Here is a 14,583-nt window from a genome sequence, read left to right as displayed (position 1 = left end):
ATTAATTTGGAACTGAAAAAAAGAAGGATTCCCTGGGACATTTTTGATGTGTGTCAATTCTGGGCATTTCAGCATGATTGCCTATCCTACTTACATTCCTTTAATGCTTCCGTCTACTATTCAACCAGATGGTGGAGGGATATAAAAAAGGATTGTAATAATGTCCTTTCTGCAGGAACAAACATCTTTTGCTGCACTCTGCTGAAAAACAGACAAGGCTAGTTTCATTTGGTCATCTTAAAGACATGCTTGAACAGGGGAGGGTGGTGTTGGAACTGATACCAGAAGACCAGACACTGGATAAGCCCTTTCCTGTGCTAGCACTGACAAATTAGGTCTGATGCCAGGACAAGCGTACAGACAGCATTTCAGTTCCCATAGCAGACTCTCCAGGAGCACAATTCCTTCAGATACCCCAGGAGACAGGCTGGTTTTGCTTGTTGTTCCCCTCTGCCCTCCCTGAATAGTTCTGCTGGGTGAACGCACAATGCAGAGCTACTTCCCTGACTAATTTCAGTCACAGAAAACCCTTCCAGTTTTTTCCAGGGGTGAGCTGTTCCACTGCTTTCTCCATTTCCAGTCAGGAACTATGGGTTGCTGAGGGTCCTGTAAATAGGAGGGAAAAGGAGAAAAAAAAAAAAAAAAGGATGATTCAGTGATCTTTTCTGATCAGTGCTGCCAGAAATAGTAGCATATTGCAGTGAGAACTTAACTCGGCCACAGAAAGGGAATATGCCACTTTTTGGGCACCTGAAGACTGAACAAACTATTGCTAAAAGATAATAGCCAACATCGTTCTTGCTAGCAAAGCTTCACTCACCTGAGCCATGTTGCCCCAGTTTCCATGAATGCAAACTAGAAACCTCTCCTGCCCTGTTGCAGATCTCGCAGCTGCAGAAAGAGAGGCTGTCCAGAGGCGGTCAGACTAGCGATTTCCTGCACAAGCTGCTCTTTCAACAGCTTTCCCAGCTCTTCTGTTCACTCTGCAAGTGAAATAAAAATCCAGCCTCTGCGAATTTGCTTTGCATCAGACACAAGGCAGGGAGTTTGAACATCCACAGGATATGCCTGTAGTTTCTCTGTCAAGCCAGACAGATGGACAGAGGGCAGCTCAGCTTCACATCTCAGTGTCACTGTTTCTTGAAGCATGTTAGAGCACCCATGCAATGTTCTCCAGTACCTTTTTTCAGCATATCAAAGCGCCACACTCGGAGCATTTAAATAGACATGGATCCAAACCAACCTTTAGCTCATCTCCACTGTGCTTGAACTCTACTTACATGTATTAGTGAGGTGGCAGCTGATTGCAGGTTTTTGATTGCACTGGAAACTTAAAAAAGGCCTATGCCACTTAGCTTAAAATATTGGCAAACCTTCTCCCTTATGTCTGATGAGTGGAGGTACTTGACTATGCAGAACAAAACATGTTTCCATTTGAATGTCTATAGGTTCTTCCTTGGATGAAGTCCGTGAGTAGCAGAGTCAGCTCCAAAGGAAAAACATTACATTGCCTAAATATCTGTTACTTAAACATATGGCAAATGCAGTCGGCAAACCCTGACATCTGCTGTATGCTGCCAGTTAATAATACAAATCTTTGAAAAAGCTTTTTTTACTTAACTCCTTCTCTAGCTAAACACAATAGTAGCTTTTCCAAAGTGAGATCTAAATATATATAACGATTGCCATTAGCATGGATGAAAAATGCATCTTTTCTCTACTGATGTATTTCAAACTAATTTGGGGTTTTTTTCTCTAGATATTCTAGCAGCATAGTTTGCTGACAAAGATGTTTGTAGGACTGCAAATACCAGTTTAAGGAAACAGTAGGTAATATGTGTGCAAGAATGCTTTAAATTTATGTATACAAGTGTTCTTACTGGTAAACTGATGCAAGAAGTCAGTCCATCAAGAGTGGAAATGGATTGGAGAACTTGTTCTTCTTAAATCACTGGCCGTAGCCTGAATTTTGTCTGAAACACTCACGCAGTCACTTGGTCATTCATATCAAGCTGCTGAATGTTGCCTGTAACAAACGTCTTCCATTACAAACAGATACATAGAAGTGTGCTGACTAAATGGTTTTCTGTGTCTTAAAAGACAAATCTCATCAATGTAACCCTTTGAATATTGATATTTTAAAGTGGGGAAATGACAGGCCTAAATTGAAAGGCTTATGTTCCTTCAAAGATGAGAATAGCAACAGATACCTTTCCAAATCCATTCATGTGGAGATTGCATCACCATTGTCTCAAACACTTGTTTGTGCTGTTCCTAAAGGCAGTTGCTTTTGTATTTCTTTTTCCAGATAAGCCATGTGAGCTCTTCTGCTCTCCATTAGGGAAGGATTCCCCTGTGCTGGTGACAGACAGAGTCCTTGATGGTACTCCATGTGGGCCATACGAGACTGACCTCTGTGTACATGGCAAGTGCCAGGTGGAGTAACTTTCTCTTGTTTTATTTCTAGCATTATGTGTAGTCTGGGGCAGCTGTGTATATCCTAGAAGAACAGGCATCCATGTGGGTGGCTGGGAGGCTGTCTCAGGTGAGAGGGCAACCCTGTTTTATAAGACCCATCGCAAGCGCTCCACAGCCCTGTGTCTTGGTCTGAGAATTATGATAAATGCCCGAGGTATGAAATTATTACTGAACAGCTGGGAATGTTCAGTGATCACATTTGCTTGTGTGTAGTCATCAAATGGCTTGGGTGGGAATGAACTTCTGTGAGGGGAGCAGATGGGAGTAGAAATCTGGCTTGCTTAACTGCTCCATTTTGGCTATTAAAGGAATCACTGAAAAAAACACTGATGCTGCAAACTGGATTATGAATTGTCACTAACCTGTTACAAGTGTTACATTGCCAGCATCATGATGCTTTTCAGGCCTACCTGGTTCCTGCCTAGAGATAATGAGGAAGCTTTTCAACACCAGTTGCTCCATGGCTCCTGCAGCTGCATGAGCCAGTAGCTTCCCCTGTGTGATTTTTGTTGACTGTATTACTATATAATGCCAAGGTGAGTTACTGTAGGGGCCCATCAAAACTGTTTGAAAGGCCTGTTTCCCTTGAAATAAGAAAAAGGTTCCCTTCCTCCCACAAACTAGGTTTTAAAGCTCAAATGCAATAGAGAATATAGGTTTAAAGGAGCAGATCCTGCAGCCCAGAGCACAGCCCAAGCCAGTTTTCTTTTGCCTCTCATCTGCATTGTCTTGCTTGAGTCACATAAAGAGCAAACCAGAGAGAATGTAGGGTAGGCTTCCTTCTGCTGTACCGCAATGGGACGATCAATGTCCCCTTGGTTGTCCCTGGATGGACTGGCCAAACCCTGAACATGCTTGTTTCCTTCTGTCTCTGGTCAGACAAGTCAAGAATGGATATGAAGAGGACTCGGTTCAAGAGTTTTCGGATTTGTTTCCCTTTTCCTGTTGTGAAGGTGTGATGGCCTAGAATCATTGCAAGGATGATTATTTCTCTCTAGCCAGATTACATATGGAACCAACATTAGGTGTGGGAGATCCTTGTAATACAACTCTTCATGGTTTGCTGGGCAGTGAGACAGTTTGTAACGCAGCACATTGAATGCTTAGGGAGGCCACCTCTTAGAGCTGGTATTTCAAGATTCCTTGAAAGTTTAGTGGAGTTGTGTAGGCCCATACTAACTGGAGATTTAAGGTTTGGACAAGGGAAGGGAGAGAAGAAAATGTTTATTTAAAGATCATAAATTACAGGAAGTCATTCGGAATGGATGCTCCTAGCAACGTGTTGCAGTTGGATTCAAGTCATTTGTCACAGACACCATGACAGGGTAGACACTTAGTGGTTTTGCTCTCTCCTAATCATGTAGCATGTGTTCAAAGCTTGTTGCACACACATTAGTGATGTGAAAGACAGTTGAGCTGGCTACTGTAACCTTGCCAGTGCTGGATTCTTCCTGGCAGTTCTTTGTCTAAGTTTATCCTCATCTAGAGTTGTATCCTATGCTAGGAGTTCCTCTTTTCAGTATTAACCAGGCTGTTGTATCCACCAGAACAGCTTTCTAGCATCACCCTTTACTTCCACTAACCTCATTGAAGATATGCTGGTTTGCCCTGGGGACACAAATTTGGCATTATTTCTGATTTCTGTAAGCAGCGATAAAGAACTACCAATTTTTATTGCTTTGAGCCTGCCAGGCAGGGAGATAAATGAACACAATATTCACCTGGGTATAAGAGAGGCTTTGGGGGCATAATGCAGCTTTACTAATAGCAATGCGACAAGATAAATGAAAAATCTTTGTCTGAATTGAATTTTGCACTGCTGTGGGAGACACTTCCCACTGTTTCCTGCCAAATGCTGCTGAAGAGGTGTGTTTAATTCAGTCCTTCTAATTTATTTAGATAAAGAATCTGAACAGCAAGTTGCTGGGGAGCCAGCACGAGTTTGATTCTTTATATGCTCTTGAATACAAAGTGCTTTGCATAGAGCCAGGTTCATGGTGCATCCCAAGTTACTTAATTTTTCCTTGTTTTCAGCTGTAGCTGAAAAAACTAAAAAATCCATTAATAACCTTTTATAGTAAGGCCAGCTGTGTACCTCCAGCTGTGTGCCATTGACCATTACACTGGGCTGGCCAGCTTTACTGCTCCAAACATTCGGATCAGCCACAAATGGTAAATCAGACATTATGGCAATGTAAGTTTTCTTCTCCCAGTGAGGAGCAGTAGCCAGCTCCCCTCCAAATGAAAGCCTTTATGAGCACAGAGCTTTGGAGGTACATCATGAAAAGCAAATTGCACTCTAAGTCGGGGGCAACTGCCTTTAACTGTGCAGAGAGGTGATGACAGCTGCAGAACATTCAGTCCATTTGCATCTGGCTGAGAGAAAATGCAAAATGATCAATTCAAGCCGAGCAGATTTGAAAGCCTTGTGAACTCATTTATAATACTCTTCTGCCTTATATGCAGTTTAGCGCTGAGAATTGCCATATGTGACTGTGTACCCTATTTGCCGCAGATACTTGTCTAACTAGCTGCCTATTAAACCAATTTAATCGGCATATTTATTTAATTACTCTTCTCCTTATTTCTTTACCCAGTGTAGACAAAGCCTGGCAACAAGCATTGCAGGGGCCCTGGAGAAGAGAATAAGTGCTGAAATCAGAGGGTGGTATTACTGTTATTTATTTTCTTTGTAATCCTTCTAGTTAAAAGCTCTCAAAGGCGGGAATGACACATTGCCAGTGTAACAGACAAATTAGCAGTAGCCATTGCCTGTGAACATCTAGTCCAGGAAATGTAATAGCTCTTTTCCCTTCAGCAGTAGATGCTCCTAAATGAAACTTGTGCATTGTTATTGCATAATGAATGAATATAGATGAACATGGCAAAGAAAAAAAACTGTTCTTGCAAGGAGGGGGGGAGGGGGTTGAGAAGAAAAGCAGGAATAGATTCTTTGAAGCCTCAAAATACCCTAGCTGCATGTTGGCCCTAAGGGAGGAGAGTTTTCCCTCCATTGTACTTTGTGAACTTACTACAGATTCATTTTAAAGCCATGAGCTGAGCTCCAAGCTAAACAGTGTGAATGAAGCCTTTTGGTGTCAGCCTCACTATCCCTGAACCAAAATCATCATAAGCAGCACCATCCCTGTATTTATCACTTACACCTGAAGGCAGCTGGAGTGAGTACACTTGGTTAATACTTTGCTCATGCATACAAGCACCAGAGGGTAAAGTCAGGCCTAAATTTAGTATAGGGGTTCCTGTCACCTAGACTTTTTATAATCTTACTCCTTGTCTTTGAGACAAATCATAAGGTCTTCATTCAATTTTGTCCTGTCCTTGTTTATTAGAGTTGGTTTTGAGGCTGAACATTTCATTCCTGATAGTGATAGAAGTTTGCCAGAATGAGGACAAAATAAAAGCTATGTAAGAGCTTCAGGAGTTGGTCTCAAAAATTGAAGAAGTGTTATAGTTACACCTTTAGAAGAAACATTGTAGAGTAACGGCAAATGCACTTACTCTTACCATCTTCTGAGTAAACTAGATGCCTTGTTCAATGTGTATATAGGTCTTTGACCTTTTCTTCTTGAAATGTACATATCTTCTAGCAAGGAGAATTTATTTTCTCCTGAGATTTTTCAGAGACAGGAAATCTGTAGCAGGCTGGAGAACAAGAGCAGTCTGATGCATCTGAGGAGGAGGAGGGGGGTGAGTGCTCATCGAGGCTTTGCAGCCTCCCTCTCTTGCCTGCTTCCACAGTTTGCTTTCTCTAGCATGGACATTGCAGTCATGGTGAAGATGGGGTAGGGCAGTAAAACCTGCAGCTCAGATTGCTTTTATCCTCTCATATTTCTCTTCAAGTGACAAGTGGCTTTCAGAGAGAGGAGTCCCTGAGGGTTTTGTTCTTCCTCAAGACTGTTTGGTGTATGTTTCATGAGTCAACATTCATGGAAGCAGTGCGCTTTCTAACCTCTCATGGTTCTTCACTCTGTTTGTGCTGCTGATGTTAATAGAAAACTGCTGGCAGAAGCAGAGCTAAAAAAGGTGTCAGATATCGCACAGCAGTGGTGTGGAGAGAAGACAAGCTGCTCAGCTGACTGTTATGACGCACATGACTTTGTGCTGGCTTTTCTCAAAGGAGGATTAGTCTGAGACTCATGATAGCATGAGAACTTTCCAGTGGGGACTACAGATTGTACTTCAGGATGTAATCTAAGGTCTCTTTGAAAAGAGAGACCTCCTGTATAGTGGAACCGGGCTAGAGATCAAGGGCAGTCTTTGCTGTGATTTAACAATTGAAGAGATGAAGATATTTTGGCTCTATCTACAGTTTTCTCATGAATGTTTTGTCATGTCACATCTACTTTTAACTTGCTGGTGAATCCACAGTACGTTCAATGATGACAAGCCACACGTTAGGCTGTCCTGGCACAACAAAAATATTATAGAATGATTTTCTTCCAAAAGTGATTGTCATACAGTATGAAAGGGGAGCACAAATTTGAAAATGGACACATTTTCAAAAATAGTTTTTGCAAATTGGGTAGGCAGAGTGTCAGGAGAGGGTCACAGGTGGCAGAGAATCAATTGCAGTCGTCTACTGGACCTGTTGCTGGCAGACAGTTTTCTACGTACTCGGTACCCACTTTTTGCATTTGATTGATGCATGCAGTTCTAGCTTTGCCTCCTCACTTGAGTATTTTCCATGTATTATTCATATTCCTGCATTACAAACTGTGGTACAAGATGTTCCAGACTGGGTACCTTGTCTCCATACAACAACTTGGCTCAGCACTGTACTTTGATAAATTATTTAGTGTATGTGCACAAAATCCAGAAGAATTGTTTGAACTGCAGAAACCTGTTGTATAATTGCCTTTTTTCAATTTCTGGGACTGTAGCAATGTAATCTGAGGCCTAAAAAGAGTATCGGGGCTTTTGGTGAGTAAGGCAGAGTGACAAAAAACAAGACTTTGTTGATATCATACTACTTTTTAGTGTACTTTAGAGTGGGATATAAAAAAAAAAATCATGCTGTTTCCCCCTATTTTCCTTCTATGTTAACCCACGGAGAGCATAATAATAGACAATTTATTGTGTTATCTACCTTGGAGGCTTTAGATTTTGCTTGTGGCTTGAGCAGCCAAGAATCGACTGGAAGGGAGGCCACAGATATATTGTATACTGATAAATATACATTATTTTCAAATCCAGAACTGACATGATAGATGCCTCTCTTAAAGAATAAGCACTTGATATAAAATCCTCTGGTATCTGCAGCCTGTTGGCATTTGTACAAACCAGAGGCAAGGTGGAATCGGGTCAGAGGTGTCAATTCAGATGAAGCTGGTTTGGAAGGATCAGAAATGGGTAGCTACAGAAAGCGACCAAAGAGCAGAAGAAAAGGACTTCCTGGGATGGGAAGAGGTTTTGTATTATTTGCATGTTCTCTCTGTCCTGGTTTCAGCTGAGATAGTTAATTTTCTTCCTAGTAGCTGTTATAGTGCTGTGGTTTGGATTTAGTATGAGAATAATGTTGATAACACACTGATGTTTTAATTGTTGCTAAGTAGTGCTCATACTAAATCAAGGACTTTTCAGCTTCCCATGCTCTGGCAGGTGCACAAGAAGCTGGGAGGGGGCACAGCCAGGACAGCTGACCCAACTGGCCAAAGTGCTATTCCATACCATATGGTGTCATGCTTAGTATATAAACTGGGGGGAGTTGGCCAGGGGGCAGCGATTGCCACTCCAAGACTGGTTGGGCATCGGTCAGCAGGTGGTGAGTGGTTGCATCACTTGTTTTTCCTGGGTTTTGTTCCTCTCTCTCTCTTTTGTTGTTTTCCTTTTCACTACAAATTATTATTACTATTATCATTATTACTATTATTTCAATTATTAAACTGTTCTTATTTCAACCCATGAGTTTTCTTACTTTCTCCCTTCCAATTCTCTCCCCCACCCCACTGGGGGGGGGAGTGAGTGAGCGGCTGTGTGGTGCTTAGTTGCCAGTTGGGGTTAAACCACGACAGCTCATATAGCCTGCTCTGCTGCCAGAACACAGGAATTTTGAACCTTCAAGCTCTATATGTGAAAAAGGGTTATCAAGAATAATTGTATCATCTAGCATCCCCACGAACTGCTAAGGTATCTAAACACAAAGTCAATGGGCAAGTGTAATTGCATACCTAATGCAGATAAGATAATGCTAATTTAAAATAGGCAGTGCATATCTCCTGTTCCAGCAGAGTTGCTCTGATTCGGATAAAATCTGGAGGCTTGGGAAATGACAGGAGGATATTTGCTGAACTAACTTCTGCATGGACTCCAATCCATCACACTCCATCCATCTGTTGTGGAACAGAAATAGAAGTAACTTACAGATGAACTGCTTGATTAGGGATCTAGGCTCACCTTCCTGTACAAATCCTGACAGACACCCATAATCCTCCACAAGGGCAGTCGTGTTTAAAACAAAGAAATGAGAATTCTCTTACCCTCAGATCTGAATGTCAGTTACTCGCATATGTACATTGCTGTTTCATGTGGTCCATCCCTGGAGGTATCAATGGACACTGGATATTATGGACAAAAAATTGGCAGTGTAGATGAATCTGTCATAACCAGCATGCTCTGTACATGATTAATTTGTAAAATGGCACATGTTGCATCAATATTTATATTTGATCCATTGAGACAGCTAGTTAGTTCAGCATATGGGAAGCATTACAGTTTTGTGAGCCTACAATGTCATTTCTTACACAGGGTGGGTGTATATAACAAAAATAATTGTGTTTATGTAGCAAAACATACTCACGCAGGCTGTATCAATTGAGCTTTTGCACAGCCATTGAAAATACAAATAAAAATATCATTAAAAAATATCCAAGCAATACAGAAAATAGTTCACACAGAAGAATCCAAATGATGTGTATTCGGGAGAGAAGACGAGTTTTCCTATGCTGGAGCCAGCAATGACTGAAGCTGGAAATACCACCCAACAAGCAGTAGTTTCAGATGTTTAATTATAAAAATGAGAAGAAGGGGGAGGGAGAGAAGGAAGGGTGGACTGAGATATCAGCTCAGAGAGAATGAATTTCAGGCCTTTGGCTCAGCAAGCATGCAGTTACCTGCCAATTTAAAGGTCAATGGATAGTTCCAAAACATGGTGTCAGAGTAGGAGACTGCCTTGGTTGAAGATCATTAAGAAACTTGTGGATATAGTTGTGACTGTGCATGCTGAGGACTTGAAGCCCCAAAAGACTATCTTTAAGTTTCTTGCCAGCACTCCCATGTTTTAATATGGGCAAGGGACTGGCTTTGGTTAAAATCTGCTTCCTCTTTGTCCAATTGATGCTGTTAATAGCAGTAGTGCAGCACTGCAGGCTTTCAACAGCTAGTACAGGCAGGAGGTGGAACTCCTGGGTGGTGTCAACATCAGTCCCTTTGCCAAAGTTATGGATATCAGTGTCCAAGTCCATGTTGGATGGTACAGGAAAGCTCCAAGAGTCCAAGAACAGGGCTGACAGTGGCAAATGCTCCCACAGACTACTAAACAGATGGTGGTTACACCAGGCTGGCTTTTTACTTTTTATTATTCCTTCTGAACACAGATGAGCTCCAAGTGCCCTTACTCCTTAATGGATCGTCTTGGTAAGAATACAAAACTGCTTCCCTTCTCACCAGTCCATTCAAGACTGGTGGAACTGACAGTATCCAGCTATTGCTGGATGGACTGGTCCATGGACTCAGTCTGCTCAGCTGCAGGATAACTCTTGGGTCAGAAAACACACAGGATGTTATTTGCAAGGTCTTTCTTTCCTCAGAGTGTAAAGCTTCCCCTTTCTGCTTCTTAACTTAAAAAAATCACCTTACCTTGGTCAGTATGCTGGACTGTACAGGAAGCAGCACAAAACAGGTTAGAGATGGTAAAGATCAAATAAATCCCTTGAACTATTTGGGTTTTAAGGGATTGTTTCTGCACTATGAAAACTTGACTTTTGAGCAGTGAAACTTGGGATTTTCCTTTTGCGTACAGTTAATTAAGCCTTCACTTTTTTGAAAGCTTTCTGCAGGTTGAGAACAGCTCTAGCTATTTTAACGATTGATAGTATAATAGGTACAGCATACAGCATAATGTCAGTGAGAAGCTGATGATGTACAGACTCGATAGATCTTCCCCTGAGTCTGGTGGGGCTCAGGCGTAAGCCTCTGGCTCCCAGTGCTGGAATCTCAGGGGCTTTCTCACCTTGGAGAAAGCTGGACATATATCTCAATTAACAATCCAAGGACTGCTGGCAGATAGGGTGATGTTCACTATGTTTTGCTTCCTTGCTCTTCCAGCCCTATCTCTTCCCTTTTGCACTTGTTTTAAGAGTGGCAGTATTTTCAATGTGGCGAGTTTTCAAAGGATCTGAGTGACCAAGGTGGTCACTGTAATGTGTTTCTAAATGACTTCGCAGCTTTTGGACTCCATTGTCAAACCTTAACAAAAGCTGTTTCATTATGTACTGTTATTAAATACACTTTTACTTTGGAAATGATTGGAAGGCCTGGGGAGGGAGAAATGGGCTCTAATGTTTAAGTAGAGAAGAGTAAAGTGCTTCCAAGGTATTTTTCCCCCATAAAGTAGCAAGAACACACCAATGTTCATCTTGAAGCCAAGAAAGAAAACTGTTCTATTCTCTTAAAGATTTTCCTTTGTAAGAAGCCATTTCCTGGCCCAAATCTGATGGGGGCTTTAATCCTCAAGCACTGGATTGAGGGGAAAGTCTGCCCTGTGGATGGGAGGGATGGTGCCATTGAAGGGAAGGCTGCAAGGGTCATTCCCAGTTCCTCCACTCACAGGGAATTAGGGTGAAGATGAAAGGTAAAAAGCAGCAAAGGTTTTGGGAGGTATATTTGTGGATTCAGTGGGTGCTCTTTCCATGCCTTCAGAGAGGGTCTCTCAAGTCAAAGTGTGTCAGTGACCTAGTAAATGTGGGAGGAAATGGCTTGTCTTGAACCCCAGTGTCAGAAGAGGGGGGGACTACTTCTTTCAGAGGCTTTGCTGGCTTGCACTGGTTTACATTATCTGCGAAACTACAGCATAAATGCAAAGCATGTGATTGCTAACTCCCCATTCTTTGCCTGCCCCCATTGTAGTCCTACAGACTCCTCATGTAGCACTGGGACTAAGCGTGGTTCAACACTCATTATAGTCCCTTTATTCATTTGTGTGCTCACATAGTGCTAATAACAATGCAGTACAATGAAAGATAGCACTAGTCTTAAATTAAATGCAGCTTTTCCAGTATCTCAGCAGGGTGGCAGGCAGGCATATATTCCAGCTGCCTTTCAGCAGTGCCATTAATAAATCATATTTATTTTCCTGGAAGGAGAACTGCTGGGACATCCTTCTGTTTTGGGGGCAGAATCACATTCAGTATCCCAAAATTATTTGTTGGACATGGGTGTGAAGTTTAGACTTGAGAATTGCAACTGCCAGAAACTCCATGGTCGTCTTCCTACCTTCCTTTAACTCCCATTTATACAGGTTTTTTCCTGTCATTCTCGTCTGCCAACTTACATGCTGTTCTAGTTAATGAGCAGCATTTCCCTTGTATGCGTTTAGGATGATCATCCTTTCTCAGCATGTGTCTGTCTCTAATGATTTACCCAGACAAACACTGCATCAGAGCACATCTGAATGCTGGCAATCTTTGATCCCTGTAATACATCTGGACTTAGGCAGTGGCCAGTGTCTTCTGAAACAAGGGGAATGTTTGAGTTCACGTCCAAATCACATTGCTTACACGCAGACAGTCTCAGATAAACAGCCCAAGTTCTCTTAATATTTCCCTGCTTACCCCATTTTTCAAAATGTTTGTTGTTTTGATTGTTGCCTAAGATATCTCTCCAACTTTCCTCTGGCTTTATTATAAGAAGGCAAGGAAGGGAGAGACCCAACAGCCTTATTCAAATAAGTATTATTAGCGACAGTCCTGCTAACTCATTTGCCAAGAAACTGTTTATCTACAGAGAATAAATCTTCAACTTTTTTTAACAGTAGAATCTCTGCTAATAACTTGCATAATGACAACTCTTATTTCAGTAGAAATTTGTGTTTTAAGGGTGAATTGCTGATTATTTTGAGGGTCTTACGTGGACAGAAAACAATTTACATCATAGACTAATGACAATAAGTCTTACCAACCTCAAGATCTACAAAAGTGCAATGGTCACCATCATAACCTGTAAATGCTTTGTGAATAAGAAAGGTTGCCATGACAGTCTCTATAGCTACAGGGAGAATACTGTGACTGTTCTAGTAATACCTGTCTGTGGAAGCAAAGCTGTGGATTTTTATTGGAAAAAATTTAGGTAGGTATAGAAAATTATGAAAATACCATTTAAAATGAAGCTTTAGGTGAAATTGTTAGGGGTTTTGGATTTGTTTTGTTTTGTTTTTACAATTGAATGTCTAAGCTTAATACAGTGCAAGCATATAGAAAATTTCATAATTGTGTAAGCAATCTTATGGTATGGATTGGCCAAATATGAACCTGACCTGCTTCCACTGAAGTACTTTTGCATTGCAGCTGTCTTGAGCTATTTGGCTAATGCGGTCTTTTTTCAGGTGTTGCAAAAGTGTAATCAGAACTGAATGTTACTTTGCCTGTTAAGATCTCGATCCGAAGCAGAACTCATTCAGTGAGCAGCACTGGAACTTGTAACAGTAGTCTGAATTTTTGTGTGGTGAAGGGCTGTGACCAGGATTCTGGTTACTTGGGTTAATTTTCATTTAAGGAAGTCACATTTTTCTCTTCTCTAAGCTAAGTATCACAGTAGTGGTCCGTTTCTCTAGGATGTCTTTGAGCTCCTCAGATGGAAATTGCTATGCAAACATGAAACATTGTTTTAATCTGTTGTGTTTGAAGGAAGTTAGAGTGGGTTAGTATGAAATCTATGATGATATCTGGAATAACTAGTGTTTGTGAAACTTTCTTTAGTTAAATCTTCTGAATCAAAGTTCATGTTCTTTGTGTTAGAGAAGGGGGGGTTGCTGAATAACCAACTCAACACCGTTCCAAATGAGTGCTCCCCTGATTCACAGTGTTCTCTTCCCATTCAGGTTATCAGTCAGATGTCTATCTTAGTCTTGACCTCAATGTTTAGAGATACTTTAACCTTGCAAACAAAATAATGGGGACCTCTGGTTGTTGTCATTAGAAAATTGGCTGCGATGGAATCATTGGCTCAGCTGCCAAAGAGGATCGCTGTGGAATCTGCAGTGGTGATGGCAAAACCTGTAAAGTGGTGAAAGGCGACTTCAACCACACCAAGGGGATGGGTGAGTAACCCTCAGCAGCTTTTTAGTGGAGTGGAGGTTCTCTTAACTGCTTGAGGAGAGTTAAAGAGTGGTAGTAATAGCTCTTCTTCTTGGATAGCATTGGACTCATCTGCTCTAGTAAACACATAAGCAACAAAACAAAACCCAACTCAATTCAAATGTGATATACTGTCTGCTTCTTATTCAGCTGCCCACATACCAGCCATTGCCTCTGTCTGAAATTCAGAATGAAGCTGTGTTGCTCATTTTGAATGCCACTGGTGCTGTTGATTTTAAATAAGAGACAAAATGACAGTATCTTTTCCAGTGGGAGGGAAGTCTGATTTCAGCACCATCTTTGAGCTCTTTGAGAGCTCCGAATGATGCATGTTGCATTCATGTTATAATCAGGATATATCAGCTAAAGGAAAGAGCACTCCCCTCTGAATATTTTTACTGATTCTCTGCCAGCAATAGTATCCAGTATAGGATACAAGAGCTTCCAGTTAGACTTACGACTTTCCCCTCTCTTGTTAAACATTAATCTATATACAGCTTGGTGTTTGAATTAGTCTTTGTTCCAGAGTTTCTGTATTGCGCTTCTGAGAAACCTGTTATCACACATCCTAATCAGGCAAAGGGAGGGAAAGTCAGATTCAGGACTTGCAAGCTGCTCCAAGGGGAAGGAATTGTCCAGAAAAAAATATTTCACATTCAGGGAATACAGAATTGCCATTTCTGTGTGGAGAAATACATTCAACACGTGCTACTCCAAGACTGAGTTCAGCAAAGCA

At 41.5% G+C, this 14,583-nt stretch overlaps 1 protein-coding gene across 2 annotated transcripts in view; it reads left to right on the top strand.

Annotated features, from left to right (window-relative positions):
• Positions 1-14,583, top strand: part of ADAMTS17 (ADAM metallopeptidase with thrombospondin type 1 motif 17) — a 201,911-nt gene that overhangs the window by 121,458 nt on the left and 65,870 nt on the right. Inside the window, exons 14-15 of one of the 2 annotated variants that reach the window (XM_075506312.1) lie at positions 2,309-2,436; positions 13,690-13,810. The exons of the other annotated variant lie outside the window; for it this stretch is intronic. Coding sequence (XP_075362427.1) covers positions 2,309-2,436; positions 13,690-13,810 — 249 coding nt within the window. The remainder of the gene's footprint in view (positions 1-2,308; positions 2,437-13,689; positions 13,811-14,583) is intronic. 2 annotated transcript variants of the gene reach the window in all.

This window comes from Mycteria americana, chromosome 6 (genome assembly GCF_035582795.1).
Source record: "Mycteria americana isolate JAX WOST 10 ecotype Jacksonville Zoo and Gardens chromosome 6, USCA_MyAme_1.0, whole genome shotgun sequence".
Lineage (NCBI taxonomy): Eukaryota > Metazoa > Chordata > Aves > Ciconiiformes > Ciconiidae > Mycteria > Mycteria americana.
This window is presented reverse-complemented; position numbering and strand designations above follow the sequence as displayed.